The 15,507-nt window shown below is 34.8% G+C and overlaps 1 protein-coding gene and 1 long non-coding RNA gene across 2 annotated transcripts in view; both read right to left on the minus strand.

Annotated features, from left to right (window-relative positions):
• LOC134199874 (uncharacterized) overlaps window positions 1-15,507 on the minus strand; it is a 141,760-nt gene that overhangs the window by 63,854 nt on the left and 62,399 nt on the right. The gene's annotated exons all lie outside the window — the stretch shown is intronic.
• Window positions 2,591-14,427, minus strand: LOC101736526 (ell-associated factor Eaf). The gene is made up of 9 exons (XM_004926518.5): window positions 14,226-14,427; window positions 13,199-13,327; window positions 12,090-12,182; window positions 11,533-11,671; window positions 9,861-9,982; window positions 8,363-8,477; window positions 6,714-6,942; window positions 5,924-6,053; window positions 2,591-5,095 (listed from the first exon to the last, which is right to left on the minus strand). The coding sequence occupies exons 2-9, from the start codon at window positions 13,293-13,295 to the stop codon at window positions 5,013-5,015; spliced, it is 1,008 nt and encodes a 335-aa protein (XP_004926575.1). The 5' UTR covers window positions 13,296-13,327; window positions 14,226-14,427; the 3' UTR covers window positions 2,591-5,012.

Here is a 15,507-nt window from a genome sequence, read left to right on the forward strand (position 1 = left end):
AGGAAATCAACCTGCGAAATGGCACTTTTTACCACAAGTGACCACAAAAGTTTTTCGAAAGTGGGGTCATCCGGATATAAACCCATTCGCCGACCAAGATTGGACCTTCAGCATACCGTAGAGCATGCAACTAGCATGGAGAATTCCTCCTCTCAACCTTCTCCCCAGAGTACTGACTCACTTCAACAGTGTCTAGGGAACCTACCTGGTAGTGCTCCCAGACTGAACGAAAGCATTTGGGTTTCCAAGCCCTCAGATCCCGAACGCTAGATAACTCGCACGAAATCCAAAACCTTCCTCCTCCACAGGTTAAACATTAACCCTGAAAGCTTAGAGGGGGGGGGGGGGGAGGTTGTACAAATAATAAATTGGTCTACACAGGAGAAGATTTATTGAAAATTAGCTACTTTGTCAGCATACTTACCAGCAACTAGAAGATGGTGCATATGGTGCTACAGTTTTAAAATTGATCCTAAGTCTGCAGATGTTGCCAAATTCTTTCTTCTTTTCCAAAAAGAAAACTTTGCCTATAAAACAATCCTTCTGCATCATAAAGCAGCGCTGTCTACTTTCTGTGGGCGAAATACATGTAGGACAGCAAACATTCTCAAGCTCTCTATTAAAAATTGCTATTCTAAAAAGCCATCGGAATAGCTAAACAAAATTCAACTACTTATTACAATTTTACTAAGTGTAGTCCCATTCACATGAGATCCGAAAATAGTTCTAAATTGGTTTTCTTCAAACCCTGCCACCAGATCACGCCTCAATGTAGCTTGAAGGACACCAACAACCATGTTGCTGGCTACTGGACGCAGAGTTAATGACCTTACTTTGCTCAACATTTCTAAGACAGTTTCTTTGATAACAGAGAAAAACATCTTTCTGATACCAGTCTTTGGGTCTAAAATTGAAATCCATTTTCGTCAATAATCTGCATAAGTGCTTTCTAAACATGAAACTAAAGACATTCCCAGTAAGATTCGTAAGGACTTTTTTTCTATGTGTGTTGTCACAAAAGCGGCATCCCGTACTGTAATTGGAAACTGGTCTTAGTTCAACCTTACGAGGTAATGGCATCAACGCATCTCTAAGAAGTTGTAGATCAGCAGTAGCCTCTGAGATGGATTGATAATGAACCAATAGACGAAATACTTTCTAGAGGCAATTGCAAATCATCCAAACGTTTACAATAATTATTGCCGAATAATAGAGCTTCCTAAAGATCCTCACGATTCTTTTTTTCAAAACATTGACTCCTACATGATGTATATACATCATTTATACAATTTATACATTTTCTTGTATATACAAGATAAAATGTTTATTACAAACTTATAAATATTTTTTAATTATTGAATTAACATGGAAGTTAACAACTGTGTTTTTTCGATTTAATAATTATATAAATTATGAACATTATCATTGCGCTTCATAATTTTATTATAGCTTACCTATTTCATCATAGCGTTGTGCTTAATACTTTCACCAGCAGATAACAAACACGTCTTCATAATACAATGCTGTATGTTTTCCAAAGGCACATCAATATTACGGTTTTACATAACAATAAAACCGATATTATGTGCCGAGAAGGAAAACATACAGCATTGCAGGAAGTTCTTCCTGGTGAAGACTATGAAGATCAAAGATGGCTGCGCTTCCTTTATACTTGCTGGCAGCACCTAGCGGCTAAAGATGGAACTAAATTGACTGTCTATGGTTGGACATAGACAAGGAATTTAAGCTAAGTACACACTGCTTCTTCATAATACAATGCTGTATGTTTTCCTTCTCGGCACATAATATCGGTTTTATTGTTATGTAAAACCGTAATACTTTGTATCTTTTCGGAATCTACTCTTATTTGAGTGAATTTTTTTAACACATTGTTGATAATAACACGTGCTTGTGCTGGTATATTTTTGCCAACAAGCAAAATATTTGAATAAAATTTGCCGTTTTGGTACAAAACAATGGAGTAGCCATTCTGTCACTAAAGAAATTCAGAGAGCGATTGCACAAAATCACATTTCTCTTCGACATGTGTACTATAATTTACAGGTAGGTACAACAAATGACTCATAACATAACAATGTCTCACCACCCTTCGTATACCACCCCGCCGCCCTGTACCTGCCTTCGATGACTCATTTGTTTTTATCGATAATGGCGTTGCGTCCGCGCAACATGCTCACCACCCTAGCCGGGCTATGTTTTATGACCCAAACTGCACGGACAAAATAATTCTACTATAATTTGTATGCAGTTGAACAGCGCCCCTAGCGGCAAACGTAGGCAAACGTTCCAACTCCATGCAATGTTGAGTTAACTTTTACGCTATCGAGAACGTTCAAAAACTCGCACTAAGCACCATAATTTCAAATAATCAATATGGCAATCGAAGCCCACATACACGACTTTGAGGTATTGCCCCAAAAATGAGTTGCTTTAGAATAGTTAACGAATATCCCAATGCATGGTTAATTCCTAGCTGTAACAGGAAAGTAGTGGCAACACCAAGCGTTGTGAATTCACGCCATAGATTCCGATCTTTAGGCAAAGGGATAACTAAATAAAACTTACGATGCTTGCTTAATCTCGTTTATATTTTCAAAATAAAAAGAGCATATTGAAATAATTGGGCAGGTAACTGCTACTAGACAAAACAACTTGAAACAGCCGTAGATGTTTACAGAAGGCACACAATTTTCTCATAATCTAAATCATCATCACCATCATCATATATTCTTATTTACAAACAGTTTTCATATTATTTATTCCTCTTTATACAAGCTTTTCATAAATCTAAACACGACGAATATAAAAAATTCATCAAAATAAATGATTCCGTTTTCCTTTATCTGTACAAACACTTTATATTGCAGCTTAAACGCGTTACAGCTAACTTAAATAAATCTAACCTCGCTTTATGTTCTTATACACTACGTTTTGCAATATATCGGCATTAAAATAATATTTTATGTTTTTTCATCTATTTATAGGCACATTCACTGTCAATTGAAGTCTCAAGAAGTAAGTGGACAAATATATAGAACTAATAAAGATAGTTTTTGCTTCGTAGGTCTTGCTTTACAGAATAAAATCGAACTGTAACAGAATGATTTAAAAATACCGCCACTTTACAAAAATATACATCTTCAAAAATATGTATTTAACTTTTGTTTTGTTTAAGTAACATCATTATTTTATCAGTTGCATATATTCGCCCAAGTACAAGGATTACATTACAATAAGTAGATTTAACTTTAGGTTTTTTTTTTGTAATTTAACACCTTATGTAATCACGGCAAGGCACCCTTGGTTAAAGTGGGGGGCGATACGCTCTCGGCTATGTGTTTAAATATCACAGTGGCATACCGGACTAGGACTAATCGATTTAGTCGATTATGGCAATTCATTCGAAAAAAACATTCCACTACACTACTCTATAGATTAATCCTGAAATTTGTATGTCACAGCAAACGCATGAATACATCAGGAGGCATCCAATGATTGCTTGTTAACTGAATGCGACGAATTTAAATCAAAAAGTTATTGTATAATGTAATTTCTTTTACCAATAAATATTTTCTGACATTTGAGCAAGATTCAATAAACAAGTTTCACAGAATTTGTCAAATAAGGCGCATTAATATTGCTTTTTAAATAAGACACTTATTCTTGTGGTATTTTAATAGGACACGAATCTGTCATATTATCGTGGCAATTTAATATTATCATATTTTCTAAAATATTAACATAATTTCAAACAGGTATTAACTGGCTGTTAACAAAATTTTGGAATTTCGATGATTAAATTTATTTTAGATTTGCCGCCAAAAGCGACTTACCGTAATTAACGTCAAATGAAAATGACAGTTTCGTAAAATTTGTAAACAAATGGCAATAAAAATTAAAGAAGGACAATTATTATGGCTTTAATTTTTTCAAATTATATTTTTTAAAAGGCATGCCTAAAATTATGGCCACACGTTGCGTAGGTATTCATAGATGTTTGAAGTTAATTGTCTGTATCGATAGCACAGTATTCTAAGCCTCTAGAGCCGTCAGAGCATTCGCCCGCCACTGTTCACGGGTTATCACGTGATTCGTTTGAAGAGGGACCTCGTCATGTGACGCAAGCCTGCTAAATTCGGACACTGGGCGTCCAAGTCACTAATGTCCAATTTCAACAACCTCAATAAATTAGGGCATAAAGATTTCAGATGTTTATGAGCGTCGTAGTGATGTGAGCTCGGAAAATTCGATATCCGCAAATCGGAATGCGAATTATGACACGTTCTAGTCTTGAAGCATTTGTTCCTTACATTCGAATGGTCATGGCATTTAGAATAGATCAATTTTAAAAAGTCTCTTTGCGTAGTATTCAAATCTATTAAATTTGCCATGTCTTCTTGAGTATACTGAATTAATCTCAATAAATTCGGACAACGACTTTTCAAATTTCTATACGCATCCGTGTTTAAGTACGATAAATTCTTGTATATTTCTGTATATGAATTCGCAGAGATCGCGCACTGATTATTAACATTTTTATGACATTGGCAACATCTATTTCTAGATTCCTTAGACGTATCAGACTGTAACCTTAATGAGTTTGTATATAGAAGACATTTTTTACGAGGACTACAATGTATATTCAAGTCTTTATGCGTACCAGAAATTAAATTCATCGTTTTCGGGCTTTCGCTTTTACGATTCCTATAAAAAAACGAATCTTCGTGGACACCAGAATACTTATCGGGATCCAAACTCGAACTGGGCTGGTCGGGGCAATGAAAGATATCTTTATTAATGTCGCCGTACAAACCTGAGGCTGGTCTTGTTTCGTGTGAGCTCATCGACTTCGAGCATTTGATTAGCGTTTGACGGAATTCGGTGTGGCGGAGGTAGGTTCGGGTGGGGCTCGAGGCCGTTTGTTCGTCGCGATGTTCCTTCGAGCGCAGGGCGGCGTGCAGGGGGGGCGGGGGGAGAGGCGGCTCGTGACGTCAGTCGGAGTCGCTGCCCGACTCGGACAGGCAGAGATCATCGTTGAGCACGTCGCTCGGGAACGACGGGTTGCTTACGTTACCTGGAAAATAATTAATAATTTATAGAACAGTTATGAAAAAAAAATCAAATTCAATATAAAAAAAATCAAATTCAATAATGGGTTTAGCTCTAATATTGTTGATTACAAACCAACAGACAGGTTCGAACATTTTATTTGTAATAGTTAACTAGTATTCAACTTAGAAAAGCATGGTTGTGTTTTTATTGCATAGATGGGTGGACGAACTCACAGCCCACCTGGTGTTAAGTGGTTAACAGGGCCCATAGGAGACATCTATAACGTTAATGCCGCCACCCACCTCGAGATATGAGTTCTAAGGTCACAGTACAGTTAGAACGGCTGCCCCACCATTTAAACTGAAACGCGTTACTGCTTCACGGCTGAAACAGGCAGGGTGGCGGTACCAACCGTGTGGACCCACAAGAGTTCCTACCACCAGTAAACTCACAAGAGTTCTTACCACCAGTAAACTCACAAGCGTTCCTACCACCAGTAAACTCACTAGAGTTCCTACCATCAGTATCTCACAAAAGTTCCTACCATGAATAAACTCACAAGCGTTTCTACCACCAGTAAACTCACAAGAGTTCCTACCACCAGTAAACTTACAAGAGCTCCTACCCCCAGTAAACTCACAAGAGTTTTTACCATCAGTAAGTTCACAAGCGTTTCTACCACCAGTAAACTCACAAGAGTTCCTACCATCAGTAAGTTCACAAGCGTTTCTACCACCAGTAAACTCACAAGAGTTCCTACCACCAGTAAACTCACAAGAGTCCCTACCACCCGCATTTCTCCATCGAACGTCAATGAAACTTCAGCGATTATTTGTGAAATGTTATTTACCGTTGGGTACAGCGTGGTTGATCGGCTGGTTGTGGCTGGCGGCTGTGTTGTCTTCAGAATCGCTACCGCTGTCCGAATCACTGCCGCTGTCGCTCGAAGAACTAGACGAGCTGTCGTCTTGTTCCACTTGCTGTAACATATTATATTGTTACACTAAATCCATTTTTATACAGGGTGATTTATTTTAGATCCTGGTATTATAGTACTGGCTGGATAGTACAGTTTTGATTTCATCTATTAGACGCTTAAGACCTAGATGTAATCTGTCAAAGAATTCAACCGAATTTAATTCAAGAATAATTCGAACATAGCTTGACATAACATAACTACGGTGACCATTCGTACTGTTTTTGGTAGGACAGAGATGTTTTGTATGACGCAGTCCTTTTAAAAAAAAAAAATAACCATAATTGTCCTGTATTTTATTTATTTGTAGTGGTTTTTTATTGAAATTTAAATTATATTCAAAAAAATATTTCAAGCCGTCGCTCATTTTTGGCTGAATATGGGCCATATTAAATGGCCAATGTTTTGTAATAACCGATCTCGTGTTAATAAACGTATTTGTTATAGTCTTTTTTTATCCTCGTCCTGTTTTTTTATTTAAAAACAATCGTCACTGTAAACACAACTAATATTTATATTTTATCACTAGCCGTATGATTGTTCGCGACAGCAATATCCAAGATAGTTTTGCTTAGCCGAAAAGGCTCACAATATACATTACCGGTAAATACTTGACGCAGATTCCTAATATATATTTAATGTGAAGAGTTCAAAACGCACTCACCATTTGCTGTGGCGGAGGATGAGTATTGTTAGGAGGTCGCTCGACCGGCAGAGGGCGGTCTGGTCGCGAGTACCCATTGAGTGAGGGTGCGGGAGCCGCGGGGGCCGCGGGCGCAGGGGCGGAGGCCACAGGGGCAGAGGTCATAGAGGCAGAAGTCGCGGGAGCGGGCGCCTCGTCCAAACCGATCATGGGGAGGGACGCTAACGTGCTGTTTCCGCCACCTGACCACCTGCGAATGAGGTAACCAGAACATCTCTAAACGTTTCTGAAGTGAAAAATAAAAAACGAGCCTTATGTATGTAATGAATTAATCTCATATCTCTCATATATACTCTTTTTTTTGAAGTGAAACTTCTAAAGCGACCTCTAAAAAGGTTGCGTTAAGCATTTAACGCTACTACGGAATAGAAAGAGAGTGTGAGAGTGAGAGAGCGAGAGTGAATGCGTGGCATTCGAACGTATGCGCGTAGTAACGTATGTTGCAGGCCAGCGCGTGCGTTAGCAAAGAGTAGCGTCCAATATTTTAATGAAGTATTTAAAAAAACATATATATTTATTTTTCTATCTATAATTTAAAACATATGAAATATAAATGTTTAAGATGTCGCATCTCTTATACACCGCATTACCTATTACAAAAGCAATCTGATTTAAGGATAAAGAATGAAGGAAACCACAATACTACACATCGAAAAAGAAGTTTCACTTCATTCACGTGCACCAAGTTACAGGCGCATTTTTTTTTTTTTCTTATGAGCTGACTTAGAACACAACTACCCACCTATTATTACATTTTACAAGGTCCCAGAAACTTGTGGTTATACAGCAACAGGGCGATGACTTAGGTCAACAAGTGGACACAAAGGTTCAAAAGAAGCATTTAAAGAATTCTGATTAAGTTTCTATGGATCTTAAATCGAAAAAATTTCACCTTAAATTTCATCCTAAAATCGAGATCATTCTTATGTTGATTTCTAAAATGAAACTACCCACATACTAAACATTGATATTCTAGTGCGGACGGTAAATTAGTTTAGTTAAAAAAAATTAGTACATTTTCATTTGACTGGCTTACAATTTGATTTTTAACATTCATTTAACACCAGTTTTTATCACATCTAAACTGTTTTCTATTATTTTGTAATTTATTCTAACTTCTATTACTCTGGAATTTAATATTATGATTACGATTATTATAATTTGAATTTGAAGATGAATATAATATTTATATTCATTCTTGTTTGCATGTGTAATTGTGATCTAGCTTAATCAAATATATCCAATTATTAACATTGTTTATTGTTGTTTACTTTATTTGTGCACGTTTCGGATTATCATATCGAGGGGTGAAAGGCTTAAACGGTATTTTTGCAACTTTACAAGGAGAGCCAGTTATAGGATAGAATTTGAAAAAAATATCATAACAAAAAAACTTCTTCAGCCATTTGAACGGGGTAAACTTTATTGAAATTCAATTAAAAACATCAAATCGTTGATGCTTATACCATATAAAATTGATCTTTAATTACAAAGACGCATTATAAGCGTTTTAAGCGAAATGTCACTTAAACCAAATAGCCTTTCTCCCTTCGATATGCAAATGACAGGTTTGCGCTGGTTTAAAATGTGAATGTATCTGAGAAACTTACGGCGCTTGGGGGGGTGAAGATTTGATCCTCTGCGGAGACCGTACCATATTTACAGGCGGTTTCTGAGTACCAGCTCCGTTGAAACGAGCCTGGTTGTTTGCTGGTACCCCTGGTCCTGTTAATTATTTAAAAAAAATTTTTTATCAAAAACGGAATGTTAAAATTTGATATATTATCTCCTATCTCAGGTCCTGTGTTAAAAGTCTGTCTGTACCCAATAATAAGTAACCAATTGAAGCCATGAGTGGATGAAGGGGTTAAGTACCATTTTTAAGATTTTTTTAGTTTTTACATTGAATGAAAGTGTTATGTGGCTATAAACCATATTAGACCTTAAAAGTCCGGGTTCAAAGGCTAATTTTAGAAACTACCTGTGATGAAGGAATTATGTAAAAGAAAAAGTACAAGTAACAAAAGTTTGTTGCCCGTTTTCTCAGAATTAACAAATTTTATGATATTGCCTTTCCGGTCACCGTCCTCGTCGAACCCGTCGCTTGCGACGAAGGGCTCGACGAGCGAATTAACCCATAGACACAGCCCACTAAGTTTCTCGCCGGATCTTCTTAGTGAGTCGCGTTTCCGATCCGGTGGTAGATTCTGCGAAGCACTGCTCTTGCTAAGGTCAGTGTTAACATCACTCCGGTTTGAGCCCCGTGAGTTCACCTACTAGTTAAGGTTACGCTGAAATAGCCTCTCAAGGCTATCAGCTTAGGTAGGATAAAAAAAAATATATCCCCTTCATCCATTAATGTCTTCAATTGTAACATTCCATTTTTTTATAAACGAACTTTAAAAAAAGGAATTTTAATTTAATATCCTTCCTTATTTAATTGATACTATAATATGTCTTTTTAGTTCAAGGCATACGTCACAGCCGAGCTGTTGACTGTCGCTGGGAACTCTCCTCAGATCTGGTTTGAAGAAAATCATGTCACAGCCCTCGACAAATATCGTGTAGATTTCATTCTCAAAAATCCATTCTGCACTCCTTCTCTATATTCTCTATAAGTGTGGGAAATTTCATACTCCTCCACCAGCGCAATTTTCGTAAAAAGGGATACAAAGTTTTTGCTTCACATATTAATCTTTTTATAAGGGATTTTATGACCTGGTAGCTAAGACCTTTAAGTCATGTCTTATTTTAATTTATATTCTTAGTTTTATGAAAAATGATAATATGGAGTGAAATGAAATGAAGATGATTAATTTGAGACATTAATCAACTGGGATGAAATTAAATGAAGTGAGATGATATGGGATGAAATATAATCTCAGTAAAATGGTGGTAATTTACTGAGATTTTTTCAGTAGACTTTTTGGAGGATCCCGAGAAGTTGCGTCCAGCAGCTTTGTTTTATTTTAATGATAAACCACCGATATTACACATTAAAACACGAAGAAACACTATATAGACAAAATAAAACAAATCACACAACTTCACTCCTCGCGTCCCCCCAAAGTCTTCACATATTAATATATAGATACAGATATAGATTACCGGCATGAGGCGTGACGCGCTTGTTGGTCGCGACGCGAGTGCGCGAGGTGGACCTCTGCGTCGTGTTCGTGAAGTCGGCGGTCACAGGCGTTAGCGGCCTCGGCTTTTGTGTATTCTCTTGCCTATAGCAAAAAAAAAAGCATTTGACGTAAATCAAAATATTAAAAAGAACTACAATTTTTAACTCGTAATATATAGATACAGTTGTATGTAATCTGAGTTTTTTTTTATAGCCTTGGTGTGTGGACGAGCTCACGGCCCACCTAATGGTGAGTGGTTACCATCTCGCATGGACTTCAGCAATGAGCCTGCCATGATGCTGCCCACTGTAAATTTCAATTCAATTAAAAGTAGCATATTTTAAAATAGTATTGATCGCATGGATGGGTGAGCAAATCGTATGGTATTAAGAGAATACTGGAGCCAATAGACGTCACAACGGGAATTCCGCCACTCACCTTGTGACGTGAGATCGAAATCTCAATAAAACTACAAGGGCAATAAATAAATAAAAATTCTAAGCTCCAAAAAACAATGTTTGAAAAGAGTCTCAAGCTGTAGGCAGTGGCAGAGCTCTATCTTTGTCTACGATAGGCGACAGTAGCCGTTTCCCACTAGCCAATCAAAAACCTTTTTATCTAAATATTTTTTGCTGTTAAAATAAATATCAGCTTATGAGATTGTCATTGAAGCGAGTATATTATTAATTTCATCTGTTATCGCGTATTCAACTTTATCAAAATCATATAATTTATTAATTGATAAAACTGATCATAACAATTTCAATAATGTCGACAATGACCCAGTTTACAATTATTAATTTTCGTATTTTCGATCCAATAAAATACAATTTAATAAGTCTAATGTATCTTAGACTTGCAATGCGATTCAAATGTATATTTATAGATATGTATGTGTATATATATATTTCACTAGATTGGTACACCGCGCGTACTTAATTCGTTATCAAATGATTCTTATCCACCTGATGGTTGTCTGGAAGAGATCGCTCTAAGCGCTAAGACCGCCTATTTTACAATTTTTTTTATTTAATGTATCACATTGTTAATTTTTTTTTTGGTGTGCAATAAAGAATACTCTCTCTCTCTCACTTTTAAAATGAGTTTTACCTACCAATGCCAATATAGTCATCCTAGTCATGGAAATTGTGGAAAAACATCTTTCAGGTTTTTTTCTATAGCTTGGCGTGGCGTTCTATAGGTGAGCGTCCTCACGGCGTATATGGTATATAAGGTTACGTAACAGCCTATAGATTTCATAACGCGAATTTCATCACACACCTGAAGATATCATGTCAAAGTCTCACTTGCATAGTATGACAGTTATCTCACCCATCAAAAAGGAAAGCATGTCTGCTTCAGATAAAAAAAAGCAGTGCGATTACATATATGACCTACCACTAGCATACATATGTTGAAAGGCATTTCAAGCCAGCAATCTCTGGATGCCAAAACAAGTTCAATCTTATATTATCAAAATTTAATGGTTGTATTTTCAACATATCTGACATAGCACTGTGATCATACTAATATATTTAAATCTTCCTCTAAATGTCTCATATTTATATCGTATTGCCTAAACTCCAACAATTTATACATATTAGGCTTATTTCATGTGTTAAGATATAGTGTTTCAGCTGTAAAGTACTAACCTCGTCTTTTTAACCTGTATGTTGTTTGAGAGCTTTTCAAGAGTAATCTCCCCGGTGACCTTATCTATTATGAGCACGCATTCTTTTGTGTATGGTTTCTGGTTTCCCTTGAAAACAGTCTGTGGGACACCTGCACCCACTGGAAAAAGAACAAGGATATTTTAATCATTAATAATCATTAAGAGTAATTGAACATACTCTGCTGAGCTTAACATCTACTGTGCTACTGAGTTTAGATTTCTTCTGAAATGTTCTCCAGACCCAATTTAAGAATGCATACTTATTTAATAAAATATTAAACTAGGAAAAAATATAGAGCAAAAACAAGCATAGCCTCTCAAAACAATATTTTTATATATAACAATAATACCTAGACTATTATTTTTAATTTAAAAAACTGAATTCACATTTCTCATAAAACATATTTTCATAATTTTTTTATTTGCTTTTATTTTACACACAGAAAGTAATAACTCTAACACTAAAGAACGGACTCCAACTTAAATACAATTGTGATATTTTCCTTATGCTTATTGTGTAATCAAATATGTACTCACTGAGATGAGGCACTGTGACGGTCACCTCATTTTTGGTACCGACTGTAACAGTTGCCATTTTATTGACATCCACTGAAGCAGGTTTGAAGTCATCTGGAATGATTACGCAAATAAATTATTTTATTCATTTCGATCTGTCTAAACAGATACAGATTGCAATATAAAATCAAGTACCAATACTTGATTTTATATTGAAAATTCTAGTCATTGTTCTTCTTCTTCGTCGCTTCCTCATTGCTGAGGTCACGACCCTCCCACCTTGGTCCAATTCTGCACCAGCTACTTTGATTTTTGACTTTTCTCATGGTGGTTTTCTTGGAAAAATAATAACGGTAGCTTCCCATTCCTTTCCGTCCCAAAACTTTTTAAAGGGATTTAGTCATTAATTAAATTGTATGAATTTGATGGTAAGTAGTTACAGGAGATCATGAAAGTTGCGCCAGGCCTGGCTGAGCCAAGGGCAATTAACACACTTCAAAACTCATTAGAATAAGGACATGATTCGTGAAGGACGTCTATGTAACAAAAATAGACAGAAAAGAGGTACTGAATCATCTAGATTCATAAGACAACGTACCACCAGTAATGATGCAAATTTTACAGTTTTAATCTACTACACAATTTTATTCTTTCATGATCATAGTAGTTCCTGAATATATCGTCTACTCGCATTAAAACTGTATAATCTCAAAACTTACTAATTTTACAGGAGAGTGTTTTAAAGGTTTAACATGTAATATTTTTAATATTAATCATCTTTGCAACATTTATTTTTTATTTTTTACCAGTTACATGATCTGTCTTTTAAAGTAAGACAAAATTATGTATTAATTTTGTTAATATTAGTCAAAGCATAGGTAAACTAAAAAAAAACTAAATCCAAACTACGCTCTTTTGACAGTATTTATGAGAAAAATAATGGTGATATGAAATGTTTACGCATATTAACTCAATTTCGAATATATTTGGAAATTGTACACTTTTAATGCAAAAAGGCGATAAGTTAAGCATTTTCAGCTTATTGGAAAATCTGATGCCAGCCTGCGCGATTTGTACAACAGACATTTTATCCTAATTATTATATTGGTTATGAAACGATTTTTACTCACACTTGATTGTATGATATTGGGAAGCCTTATTATTAGTGAAGCTTGTGCCCAATTTCAATTCCCTCACATCATAGTTTGGGCCGTGTTTATCTGCCATGATTTCTGCCACTTATGCCATATATCAAGTTTCTGCAAAATTAATGCCAAAAGATATAGTACATTATAAAATATTACATTATTATCTTATAGCAATTAATCCTGAATTAATTTCCTTAATATAATAATATATAAAAAATGTAAAAATATTTTAAATTTAATTAATAAAACAATGTAATTTACCATCCAGTAACTTTTTTGTTGTAATGTATTCCAAAACAAATAATCACTTCAAAACTTTTTATTTAAAAATATGAAATTAAATATATTTGTGTAACACTAGCTGTGCTTTAAGTTACAATAAGAAACAAACTGAAGAGATTTAATAAAATATTACATTAGGATTTTTATAACAACTCAATAATTAAAATGTAACTAGGAAACACTTTTTATGCATTGAAAAAGGAACATATATACAATGCTAATTACTTTGTTTTTGTGTTTTGTGAAAGCAGTTTTAATTGAGTATTCCCAATATAAAAGAATACTTCCAAATTTGATTTTTTTTAATAACTTTTTTTTTTCTAGAAACATCATTTATTTAACTAGGTATATCTTGCGCTTGAAAATGTTATTGGAACTATTTCAAAGTGTTTAGGTCATTAAATGATTCTGAAATATTAAAAGAATGTACGAAACCAGACTTAAGTGATAAGAAAAACTAATTTGAAATACTATTTACAATATTTGTCCGTTTTATTATGCATACGTATCTCTACATTCACTACAGCTGACAAAACTAGGTCTACAATATTCTTCACAACACAACTTTTGAGCGTTTAAAGAGAGATTATTGAATTTTATATTACTACGTGTTGTTCCGTTTTGGCAATCAAATTTTTGACTAATTCTTAATTAAAAATCATAAAAGAAAGTTCAATTAGATAAAATATGGCAAACAAATTCTAAAGACGAACTACCTAATACTTACGTTTTCTTCGCTTTTCGCTGAGGTTATAATGGGTCCCTTATTTTTTTGAATCGATAGTCATCATCAGTGAAGCTTACTGTGAGCTAATTTATTAATATGTTCACGAAGAAGTGCTCATTTATGTATTTTAATAATCCAAAAGTTAGACATGGATCATTCCTTCGACCTAGTTCGCATGACGTTTAAAATAGAGATGTACTATAAACTTAAAAGTCAGAACTCCGACTACTGAGAAATAGTCGACTACTTTTGAGTAACTATTTTGCTCTGCATTATGGATTTGATAAACGTACATTGAAATAACTTTTTGATATACTGATGAATACAAAACACTTAAATATTTTATTAATTTAATATTTCTTCAGGTTTCTTCATAATGGCTTATTGAGATCTAAGTTTTTTATTGCCGTTGTAGGTGAATAAGCACACAGCCCATTAGTATTTGTGAAATTGTGAAAATCAAAGAAAATCGCTGGACGTAGCTTTTCACTAAGCAGATCTTAGTAAATTTTAATTACTGAGACGTTATTCCATTTTTCCAACATATATGTTGTTATCTTATGGTAATACATATACATAATTCTATTACATAGCTATTTTTACTAAATTTCAATAGCAGCTTATTCCATTTCACTTTTCATACAACAAATTGTTTCAGCCTTTGTTATTAAATGTTTGGCAGTATGAGCCATGTTCCCTTTACTTGTCCTATTAACAAATTAAACGAAAAAGTAATAGGATTATCATATTTTTTTGTGGGATTTTATGACCCCTGGTAACTAAAACCTTTAGGTCAAGTCTTATTTTAATGATTCGTAACTTTTCTTATGAAAATGATATTATGAAATGAAATGAAGTTGATTATTATGAAACATGGCATGAAGCGAAATGAAAACGAAATGAAATGAGATGATAGTTGCCTTGGTGGCTTTCCCACCAGAACTGGTGATTTTTCGAGACGTTTAGCGGTATTTTTTCATTATATAGCGTTTTTATTATTTTTAGTGGTTTTTGACGGTTTTTCAGGTATCTGGCAACATACTTTTGATAGGGAATTCCCTTAATATTCCGTTTTTTCCAATGAAGTAGGAAACCTATGGAAATGAAACGTCAACCAAAATTTCGTGCCACTGTGACGTCATCTGGCCACAAAACATGGCGGCTTTAGTGCTGTACAAAAGATTTCAATGTTATCAGGTTTTATCGATAAACCTTCTTGGCTCATTTTGTTTTAAATATTGTTGAGTATTATTTATTTGTAGAATTTATACTTTAATGGGAA

The sequence above is a fragment of the Bombyx mori genome, chromosome 12 (assembly GCF_030269925.1).
Source record: "Bombyx mori chromosome 12, ASM3026992v2".
Lineage (NCBI taxonomy): Eukaryota > Metazoa > Arthropoda > Insecta > Lepidoptera > Bombycidae > Bombyx > Bombyx mori.

Coding starts and splice junctions, on each gene's coding strand:
- LOC101736526 (XM_004926518.5), bottom strand. CDS start 13,295: ATGGCAGATAAACACGGCCCAAACTATGATGTGAGGGAATTGAAATTG. Junction 12,183..13,198: donor CCAATATCATACAATCAAGT/GTGAGTAAAAAT, acceptor TAATCATTCCAG/ATGACTTCAAACCTGCTTCA. Junction 5,096..5,923: donor CAACCACGCTGTACCCAACG/GTAAATAACATT, acceptor ATTATTTTCCAG/GTAACGTAAGCAACCCGTCG.